The 27,398-nt window shown below is 41.7% G+C and overlaps 1 protein-coding gene across 1 annotated transcript; it reads left to right on the top strand.

Annotated features, from left to right (window-relative positions):
- Nucleotides 1–757: 757 nt before the first annotated feature.
- Nucleotides 758–26,632, top strand: dnah12 (dynein, axonemal, heavy chain 12). Its single transcript, XM_034591336.1, has 74 exons — nucleotides 758–883; nucleotides 1,047–1,271; nucleotides 1,356–1,443; nucleotides 1,533–1,559; nucleotides 1,641–1,830; nucleotides 1,916–1,985; nucleotides 2,052–2,210; nucleotides 2,302–2,497; nucleotides 3,124–3,312; nucleotides 3,402–3,555; nucleotides 3,641–3,732; nucleotides 4,675–4,853; nucleotides 4,949–5,084; nucleotides 5,189–5,314; nucleotides 5,397–5,531; nucleotides 6,835–7,028; nucleotides 7,108–7,351; nucleotides 7,441–7,626; nucleotides 7,714–7,914; nucleotides 8,027–8,221; nucleotides 8,299–8,420; nucleotides 8,509–8,644; nucleotides 8,715–8,861; nucleotides 9,181–9,300; nucleotides 9,658–9,814; nucleotides 9,911–10,083; nucleotides 10,178–10,330; nucleotides 10,432–10,671; nucleotides 10,847–11,092; nucleotides 11,212–11,331; nucleotides 11,451–11,560; nucleotides 12,504–12,687; nucleotides 12,783–12,923; nucleotides 13,013–13,096; nucleotides 13,337–13,525; nucleotides 13,910–14,029; nucleotides 14,185–14,373; nucleotides 14,451–14,602; nucleotides 14,757–14,895; nucleotides 15,081–15,247; nucleotides 15,362–15,617; nucleotides 15,764–16,060; nucleotides 16,251–16,429; nucleotides 16,880–17,072; nucleotides 17,180–17,341; nucleotides 17,416–17,610; nucleotides 17,749–17,882; nucleotides 17,957–18,119; nucleotides 18,215–18,295; nucleotides 18,383–18,559; nucleotides 18,658–18,789; nucleotides 18,872–18,961; nucleotides 19,044–19,184; nucleotides 19,275–19,516; nucleotides 19,605–19,752; nucleotides 19,847–19,992; nucleotides 20,107–20,321; nucleotides 20,412–20,604; nucleotides 20,698–20,890; nucleotides 20,982–21,154; nucleotides 21,873–22,013; nucleotides 22,137–22,295; nucleotides 22,934–23,229; nucleotides 23,305–23,558; nucleotides 23,662–23,802; nucleotides 23,919–24,056; nucleotides 24,133–24,366; nucleotides 24,463–24,651; nucleotides 24,747–24,850; nucleotides 24,945–25,149; nucleotides 25,635–25,772; nucleotides 25,870–25,961; nucleotides 26,066–26,133; nucleotides 26,273–26,632. The coding sequence occupies exons 2-74, from the start codon at nucleotides 1,063–1,065 to the stop codon at nucleotides 26,464–26,466; spliced, it is 11,922 nt and encodes a 3,973-aa protein (XP_034447227.1). The 5' UTR covers nucleotides 758–883; nucleotides 1,047–1,062; the 3' UTR covers nucleotides 26,467–26,632.
- The last annotated feature ends 766 nt before the right edge of the window (nucleotides 26,633–27,398 follow it).

Here is a 27,398-nt window from a genome sequence, read left to right as displayed (position 1 = left end):
CTTACCTTGTGTCACAATGCTTCGACATTTCTCTGTTGTTTGGTGAGGAACAGGTTGTGATGATGTCTTTTATTATTAAGACTCGGAGTCCACATTAAATAAGGTAGAAAATACATCAAATAGAAATATTTGCAATAGCGGATAAGCAAAGATTTGTACAAACATGTTTAATGTCCAACATAGAGATAATTATACCAATGCCTGGTAGTCTGTAGTACTAAACCTAATACTTGATAAAAGTTTTGATGAATTAAATTTCAGAGTCATTGAGCCGGTTCTTAAATATATAACTGAGATTCATCTCAGTCTCTTGATTAGTAACCTCATTATAATCAATTACCAGTGTCTTAGTTGAACCACTAGTGGGCAGTATAGAGTTGTATGACATCTTCACTCCATGTGTTCTCTTGAAGCTGTATAAAAGTAGGCTTGCTTGTGATACAAATTGCGACGCTGCCAATAAATGTCATCATTAGATATATGATCAAATATATTCCACTTTATTACAGACATCAAGATTATTGTCATATGTCTGATGTCATCATGTCTCAACACAAAACACTATTTAGGATTTAAAAGGTGTATATTTGTGATGCTTTCTGGTCCCTCGCCGCCTCGGTCCTATAGAAAACATGTTTACTCAACAACAGGACATAAACATTCAACCCGCAAAAATAGTAAAACATGTCCGCGATGAAAACCGTCAGATCTGGCAACCCTTGCACCTGAAACCGGAACCACTGACGAGCCCCGCCCACTCTTGCCGTGGTTACCTTGTTTACGGTTTCTATGGTAACACTGCTGCACGTCAGTCTCACAGATAAACCGAGTCACCTAACTTCATATTAACTATTCAACCAAACAGAGAAGACAGTGAATGAAGGTAAGAACGTGACTACTTCATATTCAACGTGTCGCTCGTTCCAACTTGATTCTTGGGAAGAAAGTGAGTCAGTCCTGTTGTCTTGGAAGTTAGCCTAGCATTAGCTTACAACTTCTGTAACTTAGTCTCAAACTCTCTTCTTTTTTCCCTGGTTGTTTTTCAGTGTCTTTTGGCCAAAGATGGCTGCCTCTTCCGGAGTTTTCAAAACCATAAAGACGAGGGACATGCCGCAGTTTCCCGTCCTGCCCCCGATTAAAGGCCCCCAGCAGCGGGGAGGAGAGATGGAGCAGCTCGAAGCATCCAAGGAGGAGATATCCAAGAGGTTATCTGTTTATAAGAAGCTGCTGAGACACAGGAGGAGCAAACAAGAGCAACGCCATACGATGCTGTAAGTCATCTCCTTATGTCTCACCCCACTGATATCTGGACAGGTCACTCATTGTGTTGGCTTGTGGAACACCTTTTATTTTAGGTTCTCCAGAGCAATGGAAACTTACAGAAAGAGCAAAGAGAGGAGAGCAGTGGGCTGCCAGTCACCAGAGCCACAGTTTCCATCTTCTGTATGTATCTATATGGACATCATTCAAATATGAATTCATATATAAATAATGTGTAATGACATAATGAGGTCTGGACATTTGCTTTACAGATGCTTAGTGAGGAGCGGAAGTGTAGGGTGAGTCTAATTGAAAGTTTTAAATTTGACCTGTCTGGAGACTATTTATGTCACCCCTGTCTCTTTGTTTCGTTTTGGCAGATGAACTATGAGTTCCTGAAGCGATGTGTGGAGAGACGCCCATACGCCCCCATCCAGCAGCAGTGGTTGGACTCCATTGTCTCCCGAGTCCCGCACACACTGAAGGAGAGTCCTGAGACAAAGAAACTGCTGCAGGAGCTCTGCACAGAAGTCAGCGACGACTTCCGCCATGTTATTGTCAAGCACACAGGTAATGCAAGTTGTTTGTGTACAGTGTGTGTGTGGAGGACATGTAGACGACAGCTGAATTATTATGTCATATTCACTCCCTTTAGTGGACTCGGTGCTGAGGAATCCAGATAAAGAGAAGCTGATCTCGGACGAACAGACAGCTACCCAAACAAAGTGAGTGTACAGAAAATGATTCATAGTAACCAAATACAAATAAAATACATTTACAATCTTTTGCAGCGTTCTGGATTTCTCCCGGCCTTGGCATGACAGCTTTATCCGAAGCCGCAGGATGATAAAAAGAAATTTGCACATTCTTCATCCGGTCATGCAAACTGTTCTGGATATTGGCTACACAACATTTTCTACCCTGGTCCTGGCTGATCTTTCAGGATGGAGGTGAGAAAACAACATGAAGGCAGAGAGATTCTGCTAAAAATTAGCACATAATTAAGATGTTTCACACTCATTTTTGCTTCTTTGGGTTCAGGGCTTCAGGACCCATGGACTGTAAGAACCTACAGAACAAAATGGCTGTGGAGTGTAAGAGGACAGAAGATCGTATCATGAATACCTGGTTTCCCCAAGTTATCCACTTACTAACCAGTGAAGAAACTCTGAAAGGAGTTAAAGAGGAGAGACTGGACTGCTTCTATGACTGTGCATCCACACTCATCTCCAATCAGGTAACGCTGATTATGGGCTTGATTATGACTCGATAAAAATGATTTAAAGTAAGGGGGTTTCATTGTTATCAACAGTACTTAGATACTGTGTGATACTGATCTAAATTGTTTTGCAAGCCAACTTCCTCGAATTGAAACTTCAAGGTTTGTGTCTTTACAGCTGCTTATTACCTCCACCACGGAGGTTATGTTTTCACCCCTGTCTGTGTGTTTTCTGAAACATTTTTAAATATAGGGCATTTCCATTGTTTTCTCAGAGAATATTTAATGGATCTTGAAAACAAATCAGGCATATTTAGAGAACTGATATCTACAACATTTGGTGCAGCTTGATTGAATTTAAGGGACTGTTGGGCCTTGGTGGTGTGCGCTCTACTGACAGCCATTCTTGTTGTGATTTGATTGCTCGATTAAGAGTTGTAATAACATCACCTAATGCAAATATTAAAGTACATAGCCTGCTGTATTAAGGTCATATGACCGCCGTTAGTTCTTTGTACAAATTACAGAACAGCGTTATTATTAGATTTATCTGTTTGTATCTTTATTGAAAGTGTGTTTACAGTCATACTCTTTGTATGTATATTTCCTGTATATTTAGAAATGTTTCTCTTGTTTGTTCCCAGTTGAAATCCATGCTTCAGACAAGTGTGGAGATGTTTATCAATCTGTTTGAGCTGAGCAATCCCCACCACTTGCCCCTCTTCCGTTTGGCCTTGACATTTGATGATGAAAAGATGGAAATTTACCCCACCTTACAAGATCTGGAAGCTGCTGTTTTTGAGATTCTTAATGCCATCACAAATACACTGCAGGTGAAGTTGACCACTTTAAATGACCCCTTTATGGCACGTATAGAATTCTATTTTGAGCCAGTATTGATGTCTATGAAATCTATCCACAGAGAGTACAGACGGTCCAGTCATGGTTGACACAAGCCACGTCTTCGTTTGTTGATGCTAAGGTGGCTGATCGCGTCCTTTCCTGGGCTCAGGACACTTTAAAGGCAGCTGTGTGCAGGAATCTGGAGGAACCTAACAATCATTTCCAGAGTTATGGTGATGATCCATGATGCGGTCATATCCTATCATCACACCTCTGTTCTTAAGTCACTTCGTTGCTGACTTCTGCTTTATTTTGCAGTTGACAAGTATGACTGGCTAATCGATGGAACTGCACAGACGCGGGTGGAGATGTTCACGGAAGAGGAACACTCTTTTGATGAGTACGCTAAGGTAACAAAATACTAATTTGAATTCCTGGAGGACATGACACATTTTTACCTCAACCTACCTTGCTGAAAGTTTTCCTGATGACCATCAAATGTTTCACAGTTTTATCCCACAAAAGAAACAGATACAAAGCATGTACTGTACCTATATGTATGACTTCATCATCCCTCAAGAACTATTAAGCAATATACATTGGGTCTTTTGACAAGTGAAAATGTCTTATCATTATAGGTGTAGAATAGGTGTAGAAAATACAAAAACTCGAAAAAGGGGGGAGGGGTCTCTCTTCTGTAATAGGAAATTCATGGGTTCCATCCTAATTTTTATAAATGGGTTCCAATAGTCATAATCCAGGAAGGGCCTCCATAGCGTTTAGAAAACTTTGAGAGGAGCTTTTGAGTGCATTTAAATTTCTTCCAACTATAGGAATTACATAACATCTTTGACCTAGTGAGAAAAGGACGGAGGAGTATGTTGCTTCTGATTGAAGAGGATGAAAAGTTTTGCTAGGAGTAAAGTGAAAGCTAAAACCGTGTAGGCTTTGATTGGTAAGAGAGCACAAGAGTCTTTGGATATTAAACCAAAGAGAGGACAAACTGGACCAGGTTCAAATTGGACTTAAAACTTCTCACTAAAAGCTTTAAAATGACTTATCTAAAGAGTGCAGACATTCTGACCCAGCCATAACATGTACTGGCTGGTGCCGCATCGAGTGCAGATGTCTGCTTGATCATCTCTTAAAACTACTCCAAGATCAGAGTCCCGTTACATTAATCCCAGTATGATTTGGCCCTATACAAATAAAATGTAATTTAATTGAATTGAATTATGGAATATCAGTCATCTATGGTCTGACTCCAGCTCAAGGGTAAAGTCCTTATGGGATTTTGAACTATGAGTTAATGAATTAAATGTCTTTTGTTCTAATGTCACTACCTTTTCAAGCTAGTGGAGGACTTCCGTGCTGTGTCAAAGGAGCTCACCAGCCTCCCAGCAAAGGTTCACTTCACAATGGTCCATCTGGACTGTGAAGAGCTGAAACAAGGGCTGGCTCACAAAGCCAAAGCCTACGCCGAAATACTTCTGAAGAAAATGATCACCAGCCACCGTGAGAAAAATCTACTGTGAGTGACGTCTTGTAACATTCGGAAATATAATGGTCCCTTTTTTTTTTCTTTACATTTACATTTGTCTATATAATGCTTTTTTCTGCCCAAAGGATCTGCTCTGAATTTGAAACCATCAGAGAGAAAGCTCTGAAGGTTCCAGAGAACACAGAGGACATGGCTCAAATGGTTGATTACATACATTTTACTAAGACGAAGAGTATTGCAGAACTGAATGAAAAAATAAAGGTAAATAAATTTACATATATTACAAAACTATTTTACAAAAATACATTGATTTCGGTGATTTTCTACAAACGTAATACAAACCACTTCCACATTGTGTTTAACAGGAAGCCTACAACAGACTGATCTACCTCTTGGACGTCCACATCGTTGAGCCCGAGGATCTGGAGCTGAATTCAACTGTCTTTCTCTGGCCAGAAAACATTCTCCATGTCTTTGAACTCAGTGATGAGGTATAGCTCCTTTGTCTACCTTTAACAATATATCATGGATGGATGTTTTTTTGTAGGATGACCTGATTCCGCCATTTTCCAGGTATTGCAGACGGCCAAGCAGAGGGGGGAGCAGGAGCTGCTTGCTAAAAGAGAGCGATTGATGGTGCACCTGGAGAAGCTGGGACGCAGAATAGAGGAGTTCCCACATTGCTCTGAGCTGGATATGATGCAGCAGGTACTGTGTCATTAGTGCTCTCAGATAACCTGAAAGGAATAGTTTGATATTTGGGGAAATACATGTATTTGCTTTCTTGCAGAGAGTTTGATGGTAAGACTGATATCACTCTAATATCTGGACAGTAAATATGTTGCTCGATCTTCTCATCTTACTCTCGCCAAAAAGTCAAACTATTACTACTAGTGCAGTGCCCGCTCTCAACCTGCCTGTTTGGAAATGTTCTGTTTTCTTGAGCTACTTCAGAATTATTCCTTGTCTTTAGTGAGTCCTCCTCAAACAGTTCTGAAATATACTGTCACTTTTTATTGTTTGTGTGCTGGACGTTGTGTGAAGAGCTTTTTATAATAAGAGTGAAGTAAAAAAAACTTTGTGTTCAACCTTGTTTATCTGCAGTGATGAATTTATAGTCAATGTTTTTCATTAAATGGAACTGAACTTATTTTATTACTGTTCATATGTGGCTTGTATATAAGTTTGAATGATGAACTTAACTGGTATTATTTCCTAACACATCACATTGGCATGTCTTAAACACACTTGCCATGTGTGAACCTGATAAGATGAGCGGTTTGCGAGGTATGCGTTCCACATACAGACAGACAGACATTTGTGAAATCAGTCGGTAGATTTAATAACAAGGCCTGGAATTACAAGGAGAGCTATATACTATAAAGTGCTTGCTCATTGTGGGAACTGTTGGGTTTCTCTATACTTTTTAAGGTCTTGACCTTCTATCTAAAGTGCCTTGAGATAATGTATATTATGATTTGGCGCTATAAAAATACAATTGAATTGAATTGAATTGAATTGAATTAAAATGTAAGTATGTTTAGAAATTCTTGCAATGACACTAGCATTCAGAATTGTTTAAAAGCATCATGAAATTTGTTTTAATGCCTTGAGCATGAATTCAATTTAAATCACACATTTATCCTCTCTCAATACTAATGCATTATCGGGTTTTCTGTCAAAGAGCCACTGATCTTTGGTCGTGGTCTATGTTATACCAACATTTAAAAATATCTCTAAACTGTTATTCCATTGTTGTAGTTAGGTTCAATTCTGCTACTTTGTTCGGTTTTGTTTTGTCTTTTGGTCAGAACATGTTCAATTATTAATTTATTCAACAACAAAGATTAATGCAGTGAGCAGGTTTCTCATACTGTTCAAAAAAAATTCTTGATTGTGTGGTCATTAATGAATGATTCTGATTCGAATTTAATTTACTTTAACCTCAATTTATTTTATATATTACGCAGCAGATATAATTTTCTTCTGTCTTTGTGTTTCCTGGGGTTAGTATGTTTCAGATGTCAGAACAGTTCAGAAACTTCTCCAGGAGACTGAGGAGGGAATTGGCTTCATTAACAAAGAAGAGATCTTCTATCAGTGGGAGCCCACATGTTACCAAGAGGTCGATGTCATCAAAGAGACTATTGGACTGTACCAGAAGCTGTTTGGACTTGTACTGAAGTGGCAGCGCACAGAGAACAGGTCCAATTTCAGTTTAATGCACGTCGTGTTTTTGTTTTAAAAAGATATCCTGAAAAACGTTCATCCTCTTTGTGTATAGATGGATGGATGGATCCTTCCAGGACTTGGAGGGGGAGAGCATGGAGGCACAACTGGATGAGTTCTTTAGAGAGATCTTAAAGATGCTGAAGTTTTTCCAACAGAAACAGAACAAGGTCGAGCAAGATACTGAAATGTTTGTTGGAAAGGCTAAGGGACAACCTAGCATAGACGATCCAAGGAAGCAAGAGAACCCCAACATACTTCTGTGCTCCACTGTAATGGAGCAGATCAAAGAGTTCAAGGTATTTAATTAAGGGGCTCATTAATTTCATCAAGTCTTAAGTGTAGTCCCGATGCCAAAATAATATGTGGAATATGCTTGTGTCAACAGGACCATATCCCTGTAGTCTCCATCTTGTGTAATCCAGGCGTCAAACCCCGCCACTGGGACCAGATGTCACATATAGTTGGCTATGACCTCACTCCTGACTCTGGTACTACACTACGCAAAGTTCTCAAACAAAACCTGGCCCCTTACCTGGAAGAGTTTGAGTCTATCAGTGCTGCTTCAAGTAAAGTGAGAACTTTATTTTCATATCACCTCAATACTGAATCTCTATTTTGATTACTTTACAGTGTACCCCCATTGTCTGTGTCTCTACAGGAGTTTTCCTTGGAGAAGGCAATGCAAGCCATGGTGCACATTTGGGACGGTATTTCTTTACAACACCAACCTTACAGGGAGACTGGGGTTTCTATCCTGACTTCCTGGGATGAGATTCAGACAATTCTAGATGACCAGATTGTGAAGACTCAGACTATGAGGGGCTCACCTTTCATCAAACCATTTGAAAAGCAGATCAAGGTTAGCTGAAGCTGATGACAAATAAGTAGACCTCTACTTGGTGGCTGTATTTTAAGCTCACTTATTGTACCGTAGTCCTGCAAAGCTTTAACTGGTTGTTGTTTGGTTTCAGCTGTGGGAGGAGCGTCTGCTTCGCATTCAGGAAACGATAGATGAGTGGCTGAAGGTACAGGCCCAGTGGCTTTACCTGGAGCCCATCTTCTCCTCTCAGGACATCATGCAGCAGATTCCGGAGGAGGGACGCCTTTTCCAAACTGTTGACAAAAACTGGAGAGAAGTCATGAGACACTGCATTAAGGATCCCAAGGTACTTGTCAAAACTGTTTTTAGTGATCACCAAAATAAATAACCTGAAAGTTAACTAGTGTTTTTTTTTAAACATAGATTCTGCCTGCAACTTCGCTGCCTGGTTTGCTAGAAAAACTGCAAGATTCCAACAATCTCCTGGATAGCATCATGAAAGGACTGAACGCCTACCTGGAGAAGAAACGTCTCTTTTTTCCAAGGTAAATAAATCGATTTTGCAGACTTTCCTATGTTCAAATGTTTATAAATGTCCAAGGTTTTGATACTTGTTGTTAATACCACATCCAGATTCTTCTTTCTGTCTAATGATGAAATGCTGGAAATTTTGTCTGAGACCAAAGACCCACTGCGAGTGCAGCCCCATCTTAAGAAGTGCTTCGAAGGCATTTCTAAACTCGACTTTCTACCCAATCTGGATATTCAGGTTAGACAATGACATATATTGTAATCGGTACATGACATTTTAATTAAATTATACACTGCATATTGTACAGGCCATGTATAGCAGTGAAGGGGAGCGTGTTCAGCTAATCCAACACATTTCAACGTCTGAAGCCAGAGGAGCTGTGGAGAAGTGGTTGGTGCAGGTGGAGGATGTGATGCTTCGCAGTGTCAGAGATGTGGTGGCCCGGTCCAGGGTGGTGAGATTGATTTTCATTAAATCTCACATAATAACACATTACCTTGGATTGTTAACTGTAATACCACCATGTTGTGTATGGATCATTTGCTGCATCTGGACAGACTGGGGTTTGTTTTTAAAAAAGGGTTGGTAATCCTGGAAGAGCTAGAAAGAGCAGACTACTCAACAAACTTCACAACTTTATTTATTGATGGCTACCAAGACGTGAAGAGGATTTCAATTAATAAGATAAAAAGTGTTTCAGAAAGACAACCATAACTTCAATGGACATAAATGAGTCAGTGACAGCTGAGAGCAAAGTGTGGTTGTATGTACAGGCCTATGCTGAGACTGCGAGGAGCCAGTGGGTGAAGGAATGGCCTGGGCAGGTGGTGCTTTGCACCTCCCAGATTTACTGGACGATGGAGGTGCATGAGGCTATCAGAGATGGGGCTGATGTAAGTTTTTGTGAAGGTTTACAATTTACATTGTTTCATTTTTCAAATACCTACAATCACAGCTGACTTAAGGGAAATGATGTGTCATATATTTATGAATATGAGAATATTTTACTGTCAAAATTTGATTTACTGACAAACAAAATCCTAGTAATAGTACTGAAATCAGCAGTAATATTGTAGGGAAATATTGTAATATCTCTACCTTCCTGCCTTGAAATAATGTAATTATTTGGTATTGTTCAAATTAAACTAAATGGAGTTGTTGTGTCTCACTCCTGAATGACTGACCTGAATATTCCCTAGATAAAGGGGAAGCACTAAAATAAAAATGACTTTGGCTTATGCTGTATGTAGGGTTTAAAGAACTACTATCAGCAACTGCAGAATCAGCTGAAGGACATTGTGGAGCTGGTGAGAGGGAAACTTCCCAAACAAACACGGATCACTCTGGGAGCATTGGTCACGATCGACGTCCATGCCAGGGATGTGGTGATGGAGCTTATTGAGAGAGGTACCTCAGAAAATACTGATGATTGTAACAGAGCTCTGCTTTAGCAATGGAAATAAAAAACTTTGTCAAATAATATAAAATGTTAATTTTTAAAAGGTGTATCACATGAAACCGACTTCCAGTGGCTCGCCCAGCTGCGTTATTACTGGAGCAATGATAACGTTCGTGTTCGCATAATCAACTGTGACGTTAAATACGCCTACGAGTACTTGGGGAACTCACCACGTCTGGTCATCACCCCGCTGACTGACAGATGCTACAGAACTCTGGTAAAATATCTGAGAAATAATGTATTTGAATGTGAATACACTTTTGTTTTGTTGGAATACTGCTGAATTCCAAGGCCCTATACCTTTGTCTCAGATTGGAGCTTTCTACCTGAATTTGGGTGGTGCACCCGAGGGCCCTGCTGGAACAGGAAAGACCGAAACCACCAAAGACCTGGCCAAAGCTCTAGCTGTGCAGTGTGTGGTCTTCAACTGTTCTGATGGACTGGATTACATCGCTATGGGAAAAGTAACAGCAGCAGGAAATTTTTCTTTAAAATGTATAATTCTAATGCCATTGTTATAAAAGCAAAAACGTTTTTTAACATGTATTCTGGTGCAATCTCACAGTTTTTCAAAGGGCTGGCATCATCCGGTGCGTGGGCATGCTTTGACGAATTCAACCGTATTGAGCTGGAGGTGCTGTCTGTAGTGGCCCAGCAGGTTCTCTGCATCCAGAGAGCCGTGGAGCAGAAGCTGGAGTACTTTGACTTCGAGGGGACTCTGCTCAAACTCAATCCCAACTGCTTCGTGTCCATAACGATGAACCCTGGCTATGCAGGACGCTCAGAACTCCCAGACAATCTCAAGGTCTTATACCAGAGATAAGCTCTATTTTGCCAGACATCAAATTTTTCACTGTGATGCACTGATGGTGCTTTTAAACAGCTTCAATACACTGCAACATAGAATTAGAAAATATTTGCTTCTGCCCAATATTTTCAGTAATAGATTGTAGTTAATTTCCTGTTTCTTCTATGTGCAGGTGTTGTTCAGAACAGTGGCCATGATGGTGCCCAACTACGCACTGATAGCAGAGATTTCACTGTATTCATATGGCTTCCTCAATGCTAAACCACTGTCTGTAAAGATAGTGATGACCTACAGGCTCTGTTCGGAGCAGCTGTCTTCCCAGTTTCATTACGATTACGGCATGAGAGCTGTCAAAGCTGTACTCGTGGCTGCAGGAAACCTCAAGCTGAAGTTTCCGGAGGAGAATGAGGACATACTGGTATTTGTACTGAGTTCATTTTCTAAAAACACAGTGTCCAAATTGGAAACTTTTCTGATTTGTCAATTGGTTGACTGTTTGTGACCCTTTAACTTTTGTCCACATGTTGTCACTCTCAGCTCCTCAGGTCTATAAAGGATGTCAATGAGCCCAAGTTTCTCTCCCATGATATTCCACTATTCAATGGGATCACCAGTGATTTGTTCCCAGGCATCTCCCTTCCTGAGGCTGACTATAAGGTCAGATTCATTGATGTCATTACTTATTCTTTTGTACAACATTTAAAACTCCAACTCCATGTGTTTTTTTATATCGTGCAGTATATTATAATCAGTTTTTTTTTTCATATCCTCTTCAGCTGTTTCTGGGGGCTGCTGTGGAGTGTTGTAAGAATCACGATGTACAACCAACAGAGGTCTTCTTAAAGAAGATGATTCAGACATATGAGATGATGATAGTCAGGCATGGGTATGTTACATTTCAATTTCTCACATTTTCAAATTTTTATATTGCACTTAGCATGTTTTCAGTTGGGGCAGAACAAAGCTGCAGTGGTTTAGCACTGTTGCCTCACAGTAGGTTCCTGCTTTGGCCGGGTCGGTCTTTGTTGAGTTTGCATGTTTTCCCCATGTTTGTGTGGGTTTTCTCTGTCTTCCTCCAACACGTCAAAGAAATGCAGATTGGGGTTATGTTAATTGGCAACTCTGAGAGTGAATGGTTGTTTAATAATAATAATAGCTTGAATTTATATAGCGTAATTTCAAGAGACCCAAGGACGCTTCACATATGTCTGTGGGGACATGTTCAGTTTTATATTTTGGCCCTGTGATTGACTAGCAACCATTCCAGGTACCTCTCCTCTCGCCCAATGTCAGCTGGGAATGACTCCGAGTCCTCCTTCGACCCTCAAAAAGGATAAGGGGTATAGGTAGTGGATGGATGGATGTTTTCAGTTGAACAGAGTTTTCTCCATCCGGTGTCTGTGCTCAGCCTTACAGAAAGAGTGAGGAGTTCAGACATCCGGGGAGAGCTCGGAGTAACACCACTGCTCCCTCATGTCGAAAGTGGACAGTGGAGGTGGTCCAGGCATTGAGTTAGGGTGTCTCCTGGGCACTTCCCTTTGGAGGTCTCCTCCCAGTTGGGCATGCCCAACTGGGAGGAGACCCAGGGGTAGAAACAGAAATTGCTGGTGGGATTAGATATCCCATCTGAATTGGGAAGGGCCTCAGGTTCCCCCAGGAAGTGCTGTAATGTTGGGTACCTTCATGACCCGAGCCCGGATAAGTGAGACAAGACAATGAATGGATGGATGGATGTTCACAGTTTCCAGTTATACAGTAGTCTGAGACATGGCTTGAAGGGGAAATATTAAAGACAATATTACATGAAGCTGTTCCTTTTGTAATATTAGGTTCATGCTGGTGGGTGAGCCTTTTGCTGGAAAGACCAAAGTGCTGCACACGCTTGCTGACACTCTGACTCTCATGAATGAGAGAGGGTATGGTGAAGAGGAGAAGGTCATCTTCAGGACATTGAACCCAAAGTCCATCACGATGGGACAGCTCTTTGGACAGTTTGATCTAGTTTCCCATGAGGTATGTCTATGTCTGTGTCGCAGATCCAGTTTTCACAGCAGCTGTCCCTTTCTTCCTCTCAGTTTTCTCACTTTTTGTTTTTCTTCTTTTTTAAGTGGACAGATGGAATCGTGGCCAACACATTTCGTGAATTTGCATCAGCTGAAACACCGGACCGTAAATGGGTGGTGTTTGATGGTCCTATAGACACACTGTGGATTGAGAGTATGAACACTGTGCTGGATGACAACAAAAAGGTTCATACATACACATTGGAACCTTCTAACCTTTGTGCAATATGTATCATTATGAACAAGATATTTATTGCTTTACTCTTCCTCCACAGTTGTGCCTGATGAGTGGGGAAATCATCCAGATGTCCAATCAAATGAATCTGATATTTGAAGCAATGGATCTATCACAAGCTTCTGTAAGTCAGATGCATAAAGTAAAGTATATGATTTTCTTACAAATTTTCTATGTATGTATTATTTTTTATGTTAATGTTAAACAGCTCCTATCATAAACAACATTAGATTTATTCACATAATAATCACTAAAACAAATATCGAACAGTATCAGTCTTAAAGATCCAATACTGATTGGTACTCCATAGTACTTATATTGATTAACAGGAACTAATTGGATCTTGGTTTTTTTCTCACTGCAGCCTGCCACAGTCAGTCGATGTGGGATGATCTACCTGGAACCATCTCAGTTGGGCTGGGAGCCTCTAGTCATCTCCTGGATGAACTCTCTTCCTGATCCTCTTCAGAGGCCGGACAACCGCTCGCTGCTGCTGGAACTCTTCCATTGGCTCCTGCCGCCTGCGCTCAGGACGCTGCGTAAAAACTGCAGAGTTAGTGTCCCCAGGCCCCAAAACAATCCAGACACAATCATCTGCAGAACATTTAGTTCACTTTTCACAGTTCGCACGTTTAAGTTTATTATTTTAAGTTTTATTATTTTAGCAGGATTACGTGACAACTACTATGTAATGTTGAAGAGGGGCGGGGTATGACCCAAGGAGGAACCTGTTAATATGGGGATTGAGATCAGGGGGCTGACCTTGACATTTATATTTCACTTTATTTAACATTGTGAGATACTTTCTTTAACTTAGAGAATAATTGATGGATCTTAATAAAAAAACTCAGGCATGTTCAGCAGACTGATATTCCATTCTAGTTTATATGTAAAAATACATATGTTTTGTCATCCCTGATGAGTGTTTTCTTTACAGGAAGTTGTGTCCACTCATGACAGTAACACTGTGGTGTCCTTGTGTCGACTGTTTGAGATGCTGCTCACTGAACCTGTCAAGACGGATCCTGGAGATAAAAATATTTGCGTCTGGATCATGGTAAAAGTGCTCAATCATTTATCATCTGATCACCTTGATTCTTTAAACCCATTGCTTTGAAGTGCACATTGGTAACGTCCATGCAAATGTTTCCTTGCACCTATCTGTACAGTATATTTTTGTTTGACACATCCACTTCTCCTCTGTGATCACAGGCTGCTTTTGCCTTCTCCCTGGTGTGGTCAGTGGGCGGCAGCTGTGATGCAGACAGCAGAGAGATTTTCAGTGAGTTCTTCAGGGCGACTGTTTCAGGAAAAAACGAAGAATTCCCAGTCCCTGCCTCTGTGGGAAAATGGGAATGTCCCATGAATGACAAAGGCCAGGTGTATGACTATTTCTATGAGGTATTGTGGGATCTCATCACTCAGATGCATTTTACTTGTGTTTAAATCAGTAAATCAGACTGTGATCTCTGTTACAGTTTAAAGGTAGAGGCCGGTGGGTTCACTGGAATGATGCCATCAAGAATGTCAACCTGGGCGACAAAAACACCAAAGTGCAAGAGATCATTGTTCCCACCATGGACACTGTTCGCTACACTTATCTGTTGGACCTCTGCATCAGCTACGGAGTGTTAGTATTTTTACGGGTCATAGGCAAAAATCAACACAAATCAAAAGTGCTTTATCTATATTTTTTCTTTTTGTTGTCCATTTTATTTTAACCTGAATTTATTTACATGTAATCTAACAACAATCTTTTTGCATTGTTTTATGTCTCTGCTCAGACCTCTCCTGTTTGTTGGTCCTACTGGCACCGGGAAGTCCGTGTACGTGAAGGAGAAACTGATGAACAATCTGGACAAAGATCGCTATTTACCCTTCTTCATCAATTTCTCAGCTCGCACAAGTGCAAACCAAACCCAGGTGAGCATTTTGGAACTTCAGATGAAATCATTTTTTGTTAAAAAAAATTGATTACTAGGAAAATATATAGACAGATTGACTACTTTATTTATCATTAATATCACATGAAGCAATAATCATGAGAAACAACATAGGTTAATATATATATATATTTTTTAATCCTCACTCTGTTTGTCATCCTCCAGAATATCATCATGTCCAGGTTAGATAAGAGAAGAAAGGGGGTGTTTGGACCCCCCATGGGCAAGAAGTGCGTCATCTTTGTGGATGATATGAACATGCCTGCACTGGAACAGTTTGGAGCGCAGCCACCTGTGGAGCTTCTTCGACAGTACATAGACCATGGAAACTGGTATGAACCATTGGAGACCAGTGTCATATTAAAGCAAGTGTGAGATATAAAAATTAAGTTACTGCTCCACAGCACTGTTCATTTATCAGCCAGTTATCGGTTGTGCTCCGTCAGGTATGATCTGAAGGATACCTCCAAGATCACTCTTGTCGACCTCCAGCTCATCTCAGCTATGGGCCCCCCTGGTGGAGGGAGAAATGCAGTGACGCCTCGCTTCCTGCGGCACTTCAACATTTTTAGCATCAATGCCTTCAGTGATGATACTATGGTTCGCATCTTCTCCAATGTGGTGGCGTTCTATCTCAGAAACAATGAATTTCCACCTGAATATTTTACTGTTGGCAACCAAATAGTGACGGCTACAATGGAAGTAAGTGATGCAAAGACACACCTGGATATCACCTTACACGTTTCATGTGTTACAGTCTCTTAGTAACCATCCCGTCTTTTGCACAGTTTGGCTTCCTGATCATTTATATTATTTTTATTTATTAAATAATTTTTTGATTTCCAAAGGTGTATAAGAAAGCCATGGAGAACCTGCTTCCAACTCCAGCCAAGTCTCACTACACATTCAACCTGCGGGACTTCTCACGCGTAATCCAAGGCTGCCTGTTGCTCAAGAAGGAGTCTCTGGAGAACAAACGCACTATGATTCGCTTGTTTGTCCATGAGGTCTTCCGTGTCTACTACGACCGTTTGGTGGATGACAAAGATCGCGCGTGGCTCTACCAGCTCATGAACAGCGTCCTCAAAGATCACTTCAAAGAGTCTTTTGATCAGGTCTTTGATCACCTGAAACAAGGGAGTAAAGTAAGTTGATATTGAGTTATATTTTCTGTTGTGTCATATGCTTCACTATGATTCTGTTTCACTTTATGTTAGTAAATGAAGGAAAGAAGAGAGCTGCGTTTCTCCTCTCTGGCTGGTTCACTGGTTGCACAAAATACATACTTGATAAATGAAAATAAATACAAATTCTGAATGCTTTCATTTGTCTCAGCTGGTTGAGGAGGACATGCACAATCTTCTGTTCGGCGACTACATGAACCTCGACCTGGAGGATGATAAGCGGCTGTACGCTGAGGTGCCCTCAATGGAAAGCTTTTCTCAGGTGGTGGAGTCGTGTCTCGACGAATACAATCAGATGCACAAGAATCACATGAACCTCGTCATCTTCCGGTAAACAGCTTAAATACTTCAGACTCTATTCAATCACCTGCTCCCGTCTTCAGCTGTTCATCAAACTAAGCATGAAGTAAAACAAGCATTAAAACTCTATTGTCATTCAGCGCTTACACAAGACAAGTTCACAGTATAACGAAATTACGTTGCATCCAGCTCACAAATGTAATATCAAATTTCCGTAAGTACTGTATATATATATATGTATCTTAAGGGGGGAAAAAAAGAATAGATAAATGTTGCACAAACAGATTAGGATATTGCACGCAAAGGAATGAAATTACACATATTGAATAAAAATAGAAATAAGATGTAAAGATGAGAATGTTTTGCACAATTGTATCATAGATTCATCTAAAAGACATAGTGTATTGTAATTTATTTATGTTCATGTTTAGGTTCTCTGTATGGAAATTGTAACAGGTATAAAATGTCTGTGTTATGCAGCTACGTCCTGGAGCATCTGTCCCGTATCAGCCGTGTGTTGAAGCAGTCTGGAGGAAATGCCCTGCTTGTGGGAGTGGGGGGCAGTGGACGCCAGTCCATCACACGTCTGGCTACGTCCATGGCCCACATGACGCTGTTCCAGCCTGAGATCTCGAAGAACTATGGCATGACTGACTGGAGAGATGACCTCAAGGTTTTTACGATAGACTTCTGTGTCCTGTTATTCTTATAACACTTCACTATTTGACCTCTGCTTGTTTAAGCTGAAGTTTTAACAGAAATTTTAATTTTATCATACAGATGCTCCTGAAAAATGCTGGGGTGAAAGGTCAGAAGACGGTGTTCTTACTAACTGATGCTCAAATAAAAAACGAGGCTTTTCTAGAAGATGTGGACAGTGTCCTGAACACAGGAGAGGTGCCCAATCTGTTCGCCGTAGATGAGAAGCAAGAGATTATGGAGGTAGGTCGTTATAGCAGTTCATACTTGATCCTATTTATTTATGTTTATGATAACTTCTATCTCTCTTTCTTCAGGCGGTACGTCCCTTTGCCCAGGGTGGAAATAAGAATTTGGAGTTAAGCCCTCTGACTCTATTTGCGTTCTTTGTGGCACGCTGTAAAGAGAACCTGCATATTGTCGTGGCCTTCAGTCCCATTGGAGATGCCTTTCGAAATCGCCTCCGCCAGTTTCCATCTCTTATCAACTGCTGTACCATTGACTGGTTCCAGGTATTACATAAACATGAGGAAAAAATGAAATATAGGTTAATCGTAGACACTATTCCTAACACTGGGAGCAGTCTGTCTTTGCATTCCCTCTTCTTTGTTCCTATCCTCACTTTCCTTTTCCTCTCTCTGCCCTGACAGCCATGGCCAGAGGAGGCTCTGGAGCGAGTGGCCAACTCCTTCCTGGAGTCACTGGAGATGAGTGAAAACGAGAGGCAGGAGGTCATACCCATCTGCAAAACATTCCATACCTCTGCCAAACAGCTCTCACAGAGGTACAGTGTTGGGTTCTTTATAACTTGTATATTTAAATGTATAGACCATTTATCTTTTCCTGTTTTCACCGCAGATTCCTCTCTGAGCTTGGTCGTCATAATTATGTGACACCCACATCCTATCTGGAGCTGATTGCAGCTTTCCGTCTGCTGCTCACTCAGAAAAGAGACACTGTCATGAAGGCAAAACAGAGGTATACCAATGGTCTGGATAAACTAGCCTTCGCTGAATCTCAGGTACATACAGCACCATTTTTACACGAGTTGTTCTGTTAATTGTCTTTTTTTAATGAACAATGTTTAGCACACCTCAGTCATCATTTATTCTGTAGGTGGGTGAGATGAAGAAGGAGCTGGTGGATCTACAGCCCAAGCTAGAGCAGGCAAAGATAGACAACACCAAAATGATGGAGGTGAATAGATCACATATTTATTCAGCCCCAACATTGACTGAAATATTTATAATACATATTGTATATTGTTAAACTTGCTGATTTCAGGTGATTGAAGTGGAGTCTGTGGAGGTGGAAGCCAAAAGTAAAGTTGTGCGAGTTGATGAGGAGGCAGCAACTATAAAAGCCAATGAGGCTCAGGCTCTGAAGAACGAGTGTGAGAGCGACTTGGCGGAGGCTATTCCTGCCCTGGAAGCTGCTCTCTCTGCCCTGAACACTTTGAAGGCAAGCACCCTTCAACCACACAGCTTCTTAGTACCAGGTTGAGTTTTCACTCAGACAAGTTAGACAGTTGAGTAAGTTGAGCTGTTTTTTAATTTCAGCCCTCTGATGTCACAATCGTGAAGTCGATGAAAAATCCACCTTCAGGGGTGAAGCTGGTCATGGCAGCTGTGTGTGTGATGAAGGACATAAAGCCAGATAAGATACCAGACCCGGCTGGGGCTGGAAAAAAGGTTGGATAAAAGATAAGAGAAAACATACGTCTTATTTTAACATTCCAACTTGTGCTAATATATATATTTTTTTATTGTCTAGGTTTTTGACTACTGGGGTCCGAGCAAGAAGCTTCTGGGGGATATGAACTTCTTGCGAGATCTTAAAGAATATGACAAAGAAAATATTCCTGTGAGTGTCAGGAAAACTACTCTCCTATTATGGGAAACACTTGGATTTTGTCTAAATCTACTCCTGCATCTCTTCATTGCAGGTCCCTGTGATGCAAAAAATCCGTAGTGAGTACATGACAAATCCTGACTTTGACCCAAGTATAGTGGCAAAGGCCTCCTCCGCAGCAGAGGGCTTGTGCAAGTGGATAAAAGCAATGGAAGTGTATGACCGTGTGGCAAAGGTGCAGTGTTCCTGGATTTGAATAGACATTTTTCTAATAATCTGTGTAAACATATACATAAACACTGTTAACCGCTCTCTGTCCATTCAGGTTGTGGCTCCTAAGAAGGCCAATCTTGCGGAGGCTCAGGAGTCGCTGGCTGCTACCATGACCCTGTTGGACCAAAAGAGAGGCGAGCTGAAGGAGGTCGAGGACCGTTTAGCTGCTCTTCAGAAAACCTTTGAGGAGAAGACGGAGGAGAAAGCTCAGCTGGAGTTCCAAGTGGATTTGTGTGCCAGGAAGCTGGAGAGGGCTGAGAAACTCATAGGTGGTCTGGGTGGAGAGAAGACCAGGTGATGGCCATGCACGGAAATACTATGATTCAATATTTTTTGCAGTTAAAATAATCACAAGATTCCAGTGACTGACATCTGTGTGCAGATGGTCTAAGGCAGCAGATGAGCTGCAGAACACATACGACAACCTGACTGGAGATGTCCTCATCTCTGCTGGGGTCATCGCCTACCTCGGGGCTTTTACTGCCGGCTTCAGACATGAGTGCACCAAATTATGGACCAAACTCTGCCAGGTTACACTCCTTTAATTTTTTATTTTTAATTACTCTGAAGTCAGACACATTTATTTGTTTATTATCTCTTTTCCACTTATTTCAAATTCTCTAGTCTAAGACCATTCCATCTTCAGATGACTTCTCTCTCAGTAAAACCCTGGGAGATCCCATTAAGATCAGGGCTTGGAACATTGCAGGCCTTCCCAGTGACTCTTTCTCTATCGACAACGGTGTCATTGTCAGTAATTCACGCAGATGGTGAGTCTTTGTTGCTGAAAAGGTTTTGTCTATAAAATCTACTGAAACATTTGTCACATATTTATTTTTTGGCTTATACAACTCAACCCAGGATCATTGTTTGTGTCATTGTAGGCCCTTGATGATCGACCCTCAGGGCCAGGCCAACAAGTGGGTGAAGAATTCAGAGAAAGACAACAACCTGAGTGTGATCAAGCTGACTGATGCAGACTACATGAGAACTTTGGAGAACTGTATTCAGTTTGGAACTCCCTTACTGCTGGAAAATGTAGGAGAGGAGCTGGACCCTTCACTGGAACCGCTGCTGCTCAAACAGACCTTCAAACAAGGTGCTGGGAATGTTACATAGCAGCTAAAAGCTCGTCAGAGATTATAAACAGACAAAAACTGTAAGTTGTGTGAATTTTTGTTTCACCTAGGTGGTGTGGATTGCATCAAGTTGGGGGAGAGTGTGATTGAATACTCGTGCGATTTCCGTTTCTACATCACCACTAAGCTGAGGAACCCTCACTACCTACCAGAACTGGCCACCAAGGTTTCCCTGCTGAATTTCATGATCACCCCAGAGGGTTTGGAGGACCAGCTGCTGGGCATCGTGGTTGCCAAGGAGAGGTAATGCTCATATAATGCTCACTTTGATGTTTCACTGAAATACCACTTTTCACCTCAGTGGAGAATCGCAACTGCTTTTTTAATGTTCAACAGGCCTGAGCTGGAGGAGGAGAGAAATGCACTAATACTGCAGTCAGCTGCAAATAAGAGACAACTAAAGGAAATCGAAGACAAGATCCTGGAGACGCTGCAGTCATCAGAGGGAAACATCCTGGAGGATGAGAGCGCCATTCAGATTCTAGACTCCGCTAAGATCATGTCCAATGAGATTACTAAAAAACAGCAGGTGTGGACCAGAGGCAAAACATAACATCTGGAATGTGCGAATTTGCCTGACATTTGTTAATCTAACATTCTTCTGTTTACATGTTTCTCAGATTGCAGAAAAGACAGAGATTGAGATAGCAGAGTCCAGAGAGGGTTACAGAACCATTGCCAAGCATTCCTCCGTCCTGTTCTTCAGCATTGCTGATCTGACCAATATTGACCCCATGTACCAGTACTCTCTGAGCTGGTTTGTCAACCTCTACATCAACTCTATAAAAGACAGGTGAGAGATGAGCATGTGTTCTGCAGTGTCCTAAAAGACGTCATGCATTGAGATAAATTCTGCTGAGACTTTATGACGATACCAGCTGATTAATTCACTTCAATTTTAGTTTTATAGCCACAAATCACACCATATATTATCTCAAGGCAGTTAACCTAATAAGATCAAGACCTTACAATATCAAATAGGAAACACTTTACTGCGACCTGGTCAGAATACTCAACATGTCTTAATTTGATTATTTTGTATGAACTTAATCAGGTTAAAGTAATCGGAAAATGCAGTGAACACATCAGTGTCTTATTCAGACCATTCAACATTATTTATAATGAATGACAGTGTCAAAGTGTTCAAGTACAGTAGCTGCAAGGTTCAAATGCAAACTATCAAGTGTAACTGGTGCTGGAGATGTGCCCTGTACACAGAAAATATCTATTTTTTACTATAACATCACAAGTAGCAATTGTAGACATCTCAAAATAGAATGTGTTTAATTGTACTGTAAGCATATTTGACTAAAGTGGAACTATAGAGCAGCAAGTGAACACTGATCCCTTCACTTATTCACCAAAGATTAAGCTTCATTTCAGATTTCTGTGCCAAAGATAAACTATACACTGACATCTATAGGAAACTTTTAGCTTATTGCTTATTTACCTTAACTTTTTACTGGTCTGTGCTCATCTCAAACTTTCTGTGAATTGCTTTTATTCATCAGTAACAAGTCCAAGATGCTCGAGAGGAGGCTTCGATTCCTGACCGATCACTTCACCTATAATCTGTTCTGCAACGTCTGTCGTTCTCTGTTTGAGAAGGACAAACTGCTCTTCTCCTTCCTCCTCTGCTGCAATCTCCTCCTGTAAGTGTTAAAGACACTGTGGGACACTGGTTGAATTATTTTGCTGAGTAGGATTTGATTCCAACTTTTGATCAGGTTCTCATATAATAATATGTGGCATCTGATATTGATATTTACATTCAGAGCAAAGGAGGAGATTGAGTACTGTGACTTCGTGTTCTTCCTGACTGGTGGAGTGGGCCTGCAGAAGACCATCGCTAACCCTGACCCCCGCTGGCTACAGGATAAGAGCTGGGATGAGATATGTCGAGCCAGTGAACTGCCTGGCTTACAAGGAATTAAGTAAAAAGCATCAAGATTTTCTTTATCATAGCTTAGGTGTATCCTGTTGTCATGAATTTCATTTGACTACTGGAGGGAATCTGGGTTTATTACGCCTGTACACCGGTGACCTCCAGTGGCCAGAGGCATTATGTTTTCTGTTTTACAATCTGTCCAATTTTTGTGAACATGATTTCTCAAGAACACCTTTAGAGAATTTGTTTAAATTTGGTACAAACGATCAGTTGGACTATAATGTTGTGGTGTAAGGTCAAAGGCCAAGGTTTCTGTGACCTCACAGACCATATTTTGTGAACACGACATATCATGAACACCTTGAGGGAATTTCTTCATATTTTGACCAGTTGTCACTCGGACTAAAAGATTAATTGATTCGATTTCAGTGGTCAACGGTCACAGTGACCTCATATGAGTCTGGATAAAATGTATGTAGACTGAAACTGCACTGGTTGGCAGAGATATACGATTGCAGTGCAGTATTTTAGTTTCAGGTGCACGACCTTGTAAGAGCTGTTCGCGGATAACAGATGTAAATAAGCTTGTACAGCTAACTCTGTCTTAGTGACAGCATTTTGTCTGTTGATTAATTAGCACTGTCGCTATCAAATAAATAAACAAACAATTCATGTATTCCACAGAGAGGCTTTCATCAGGACTCCGGGAGACTTCCAGCCCATCTATGACAGCAAAGAGCCCTGCAACACTCCCCTTCCTGCACCATGGTGTGATCGACTCAACGACCTGCAGAAAATGATCATTGTTCGCTGTCTCCGGCCTGATAAGATAGTTCCAGCTGTCACTAAGTATGTGACTGGCAAACTGGGGAAGAAATTTGTACAAGCCCCTCCCTTTGACCTGAGTAAGAGCTACCTGGACTCCAACTCCACCCTCCCTCTGGTGTTTGTGCTGTCTCCAGGAGCTGATCCCATGGCCAGTAAGTCACACTCTGACCGATGATTGGCTGTCAACACTTCAGATAATACTACCCTTTAAAAAAATCCCTCCACAGGCTTACTGAAGTTTGCCAGTGACAAGAGCATGAGTGGTGCCAAGTTCCAGTCCATCTCTCTCGGTCAAGGCCAGGGTCCCATCGCTGCTAAAATGATATCTACAGCCATGCAGGATGGGACATGGGTGTGTTTGCAGAATTGTCATCTGGCTGTTTCCTGGATGTCCACCTTGGAGAAAATCTGTGAGGACTTCAGTCCAGCAACATGCCATCCTGACTTCCGCCTTTGGCTCACAAGCTACCCTTCACCAAAGGTAAGGCACAGTGAACATGTGCATGCGTGAAGAACTTTAAAAAGCAATACAGAGATTTCATCTAGATGAAGTCCCAGATAAATAACTTCCTTTCTGATGTCAGTTTCCAGTGACCATCCTGCAGAGCGGAGTGAAAATGACAAATGAGCCTCCTACGGGACTGAGACTCAACCTGCTTCAGTCTTACTTGTCAGATCCTATTTCTGACCCCAACTTCTTCAATTACTGCCCCAATAAGGAGCCGGTGAGCAACGGAAAACAGGCTCATTTTCATTTTATATATAACAGGAATTTACATTTCCTCATTTAATAAGTGCATCACACAATGGATGTTTTCTGACCCTTGTATTTCTCCACTAGATTTGGGAAAAGCTCCTGTATGGACTGTGCTTCTTCCATGCACTTGTTCAGGAAAGAAAGAAGTTTGGTCCACTGGGCTGGAATATTCCCTATGGCTTCAACGAGTCTGACCTGCGTATAAGCATCCGACAGCTACAGGTATTCATTCAAAGATTGACTGGCTGCAGTTACTACCATTACAACTATCGGAAATTGAATCTATTTTCCTCTTCAGCTGTTTGTGAACCAATACAATGAAGTGCCCTTCGAGGCCATAACGTATCTGACCGGGGAGTGTAACTATGGAGGCCGTGTGACAGATGACTGGGACAGACGTCTCCTGATGACCATCTTGGCGGACTTCTACAACAAGGATGTCATTGAGAAACCTTGCTACCCTTTCTCCCCTAGTGGTGAATACCATGCCCCACCTAAATCTATCTATGAGGACTACATTGAATTTATCAAGGTATAAACACTTTACATATATGCATTTAAATATTGTGCCACTCTTATATGTACACTGTTTATCCAACTGAGTAACAAAACCTTTGCTGTGTTGTAGGAGCTTCCATTCAGCCAGCACCCAGAGGTTTTTGGGATGCATGAAAACGTAGACATTTCCAAAGATCTCCAGCAGACCAAGGTGCTGTTTGATTCACTCCTCCTCACACAGGGCGGTGGCGCTAAAGGAGGAGTTAGCTCCGGGAGTGACAACACACTCTACGACATAGCCAATGGCATCCTTACCAAGGTATCAACAAGTAAAATGTCAGCAGCTTTTAGAAATCGTCAGCCATGCCAGTGGTCGTGCTCATGGAAACCTGGTTATGTTTGTTCCCCACATAGCTTCCAAGTAATTTTGACATAGAAGCAGCTCTGTCAAAGTTCCCAGTGCTCTATGAGGAGAGTATGAACACCGTCCTCGTCCAAGAGATGGAGCGCTACAACACGTACGGACAAAGAGCTCAGTGTCACAACTTACAGAAATACAGAACATCACCATTTGTTTTATATGACTCCATTTGTTTCCCCCCTCTGTGTCAGGCTGTGCAGTACGATCCGTGTGAGTCTACAGAACCTGCTGAAGGCCATTAAGGGTCTGGTGGTGATGGATGCGGATCTGGAGGCTGTTGCCAGCAGTCTGATGGTGGGCAAGGTCCCAGAGAAATGGGCCAAGCACTCCTACCCGAGCCTCAAACCCCTGGGCAGCTACATTTCTGACTTTCTCTCAAGATTGAAGTTTTTGCAGGTGAAACTATTTCAGCAAAGATACTAAGATATTTGCCCGGAGATAGGAAAATGCATTACATGTTTTTATGCTCTTTATTCAAGAGTGTGGTCTTGCATTTTGATGCAGGAATTATTGATGTCATGTTCAGATATTGTACTTTGAATATTTCACTCAAAACCATGTACGCACTCTCAAATAGCCCCTGCTTGTGCTTACACTTGCTCCGCTTGCACTCAGATTCCCTTTGCTTCAGCTCTTCTCTTTGCACTCATGCCTCGAATGTTTGAAATGTCTGCTCTCGGATTTCTCCTCATCACTCCAATACCAGTTGCAATGTTGAAAATGACATTTTACCGCCATCGTTGTGGGTGTGTTATCTGAGTGTGTAAATAAAGCTGTGGAGGGTTGCAGTGCATAAGAGGGAACAAAACCGTAAAAGTATATTCATCAATGTGATTAAATTGGACCTTTACACTGGTATCTTTTCCTCTGTGTGTCTGTAGGGATGGTGCGACACCTGTAAACCCAACGTGTTCTGGCTGTCTGGCTTCTTCTTCACCCAGGCCTTTCTAACTGGGGCGATGCAGAACTACGCCAGGAAATACCACGTCCCCATCGACCTGCTCAGTTTTGATTTTGAGGTCAAATGGACACACTTATAATAAAGCTTTTGTCCCCAACTCAAAGATCTTCACATCGTCTTGACGTGTACACTGATATGTGGTTATGATCTTACAGGTTCTTCCTATCAATGAGTCGGACACATCACCTGAGGACGGTGTTTACATTTTTGGATTGTTTCTGGATGGAGCTCGATGGGACAAAGAGCGGTAGATGTCCATATATTTTATAATAATAGTTACTGTATATGATTGTAATTGAGAAATAAGAGGAGACTTAACAAATGTCGATGATTGTTTGTCTCTATCATCAGAGGACTTCTGGCTGAGCAGCTCCCCAAAGTCCTGTTTGACATGATGCCCATCATCTGGATAAAACCCAGTATGTATTAACTTACAGATAAAATGCACGCCATTCATGTTTTCATGTGTCTGTTTCAACTCTCATTTTGTAAACGTAATGCTGTTTCCCTCTCACTAATTATTATGTTGTGTTACTTTGTTCCTTCTCTCCCACGCAGCTCAGAAGAGGAGCAGTGATCAGCCTCAGGATCTGTACGTTTGCCCTCTTTATAAGACCAGTGAGAGAAAGGGCACCCTCTCCACCACAGGCCACTCCACCAACTTTGTCATTTCCATGACATTAACCACCAGCAGACCCCCTCAACACTGGATCAAGCGTGGTGTGGCCATGCTCTGCCAGCTCGATGACTGAAACAAAACACCCTGGGCTGCTTTGTTTCTTAAAGAGGCATTTCTTCTCTCATCCAAGTTCTAACTGACTAGTAGGGATTAGCACCTGTCCTGTGGGGGGTTGAGCCAAACAGGCATGAGCCCCTGTTCAGACCTGGTGTTAACATCAGTCCTTGATCACAAGTGGACAGCTCTTAATACATCTGGGAAACATGTGTCCACATTCTTTTCACTTTGTGAACACAAATGTGTCCTGGGCCACATGTGAAGGACCAACTACTCCGCTGACGCTAGTTTCACAAGTTACCTTGTGTGGATTTGCCTGTGTCCAATGTGCTGTACATAGATGCACTGTATTAAAATGCGTGTGAATGGATGAATGGCAAAACTGTTCTGTGAAGTGATCATCAAGACTAGAAAAGCTCTATATAAATACAGACAATTTATTATGTTTCTATACATCTCTTGCTCACACCGACATACACACACGGACTGACACACAACTTTGTCATCAAACACATCTGTAAACTCAGCCTGGGTAAAAACTAAATCATTTGGTCTTTGCAAACACAAATGACGTACGTGTTTATTAGGATATAGAGCAGGGAAGTGAGCTCTGATCACAGGTGGTCACAGGAGACACCCAGGATGCATTTGAACTCAGAGCTGCCCAATTGTGATCAGATCTCTCCAGACAGATGTTAATACCAGGTTGGAACAGGGGCTTGACTCAGTGGACTCACTACCTGGGTGCTCAACGTGCTGCATGTTTAACATAACGACCCTCAGGACTGGTAAACACCCACAGATTAAAACATCCCATTGGTCAGTTAGAACTGAAGAAGCCTCTTGAACGAGAGGTGAAATGTCTTCAAGAAACACAAGCTAATCCAGTCGCCTCTGTACACGTTGTAGTGTCACGGGTTGTCCCTAGGGCGGGGCAGTGCAAAAGAG

The sequence above is a fragment of the Hippoglossus hippoglossus genome, chromosome 7 (genome assembly GCF_009819705.1).
Source record: "Hippoglossus hippoglossus isolate fHipHip1 chromosome 7, fHipHip1.pri, whole genome shotgun sequence".
Taxonomy (NCBI): domain Eukaryota; kingdom Metazoa; phylum Chordata; class Actinopteri; order Pleuronectiformes; family Pleuronectidae; genus Hippoglossus; species Hippoglossus hippoglossus.
The sequence above is the reverse complement of the archived record's forward strand: the minus strand, read 5'-3'. Positions and strand labels throughout refer to the sequence as shown.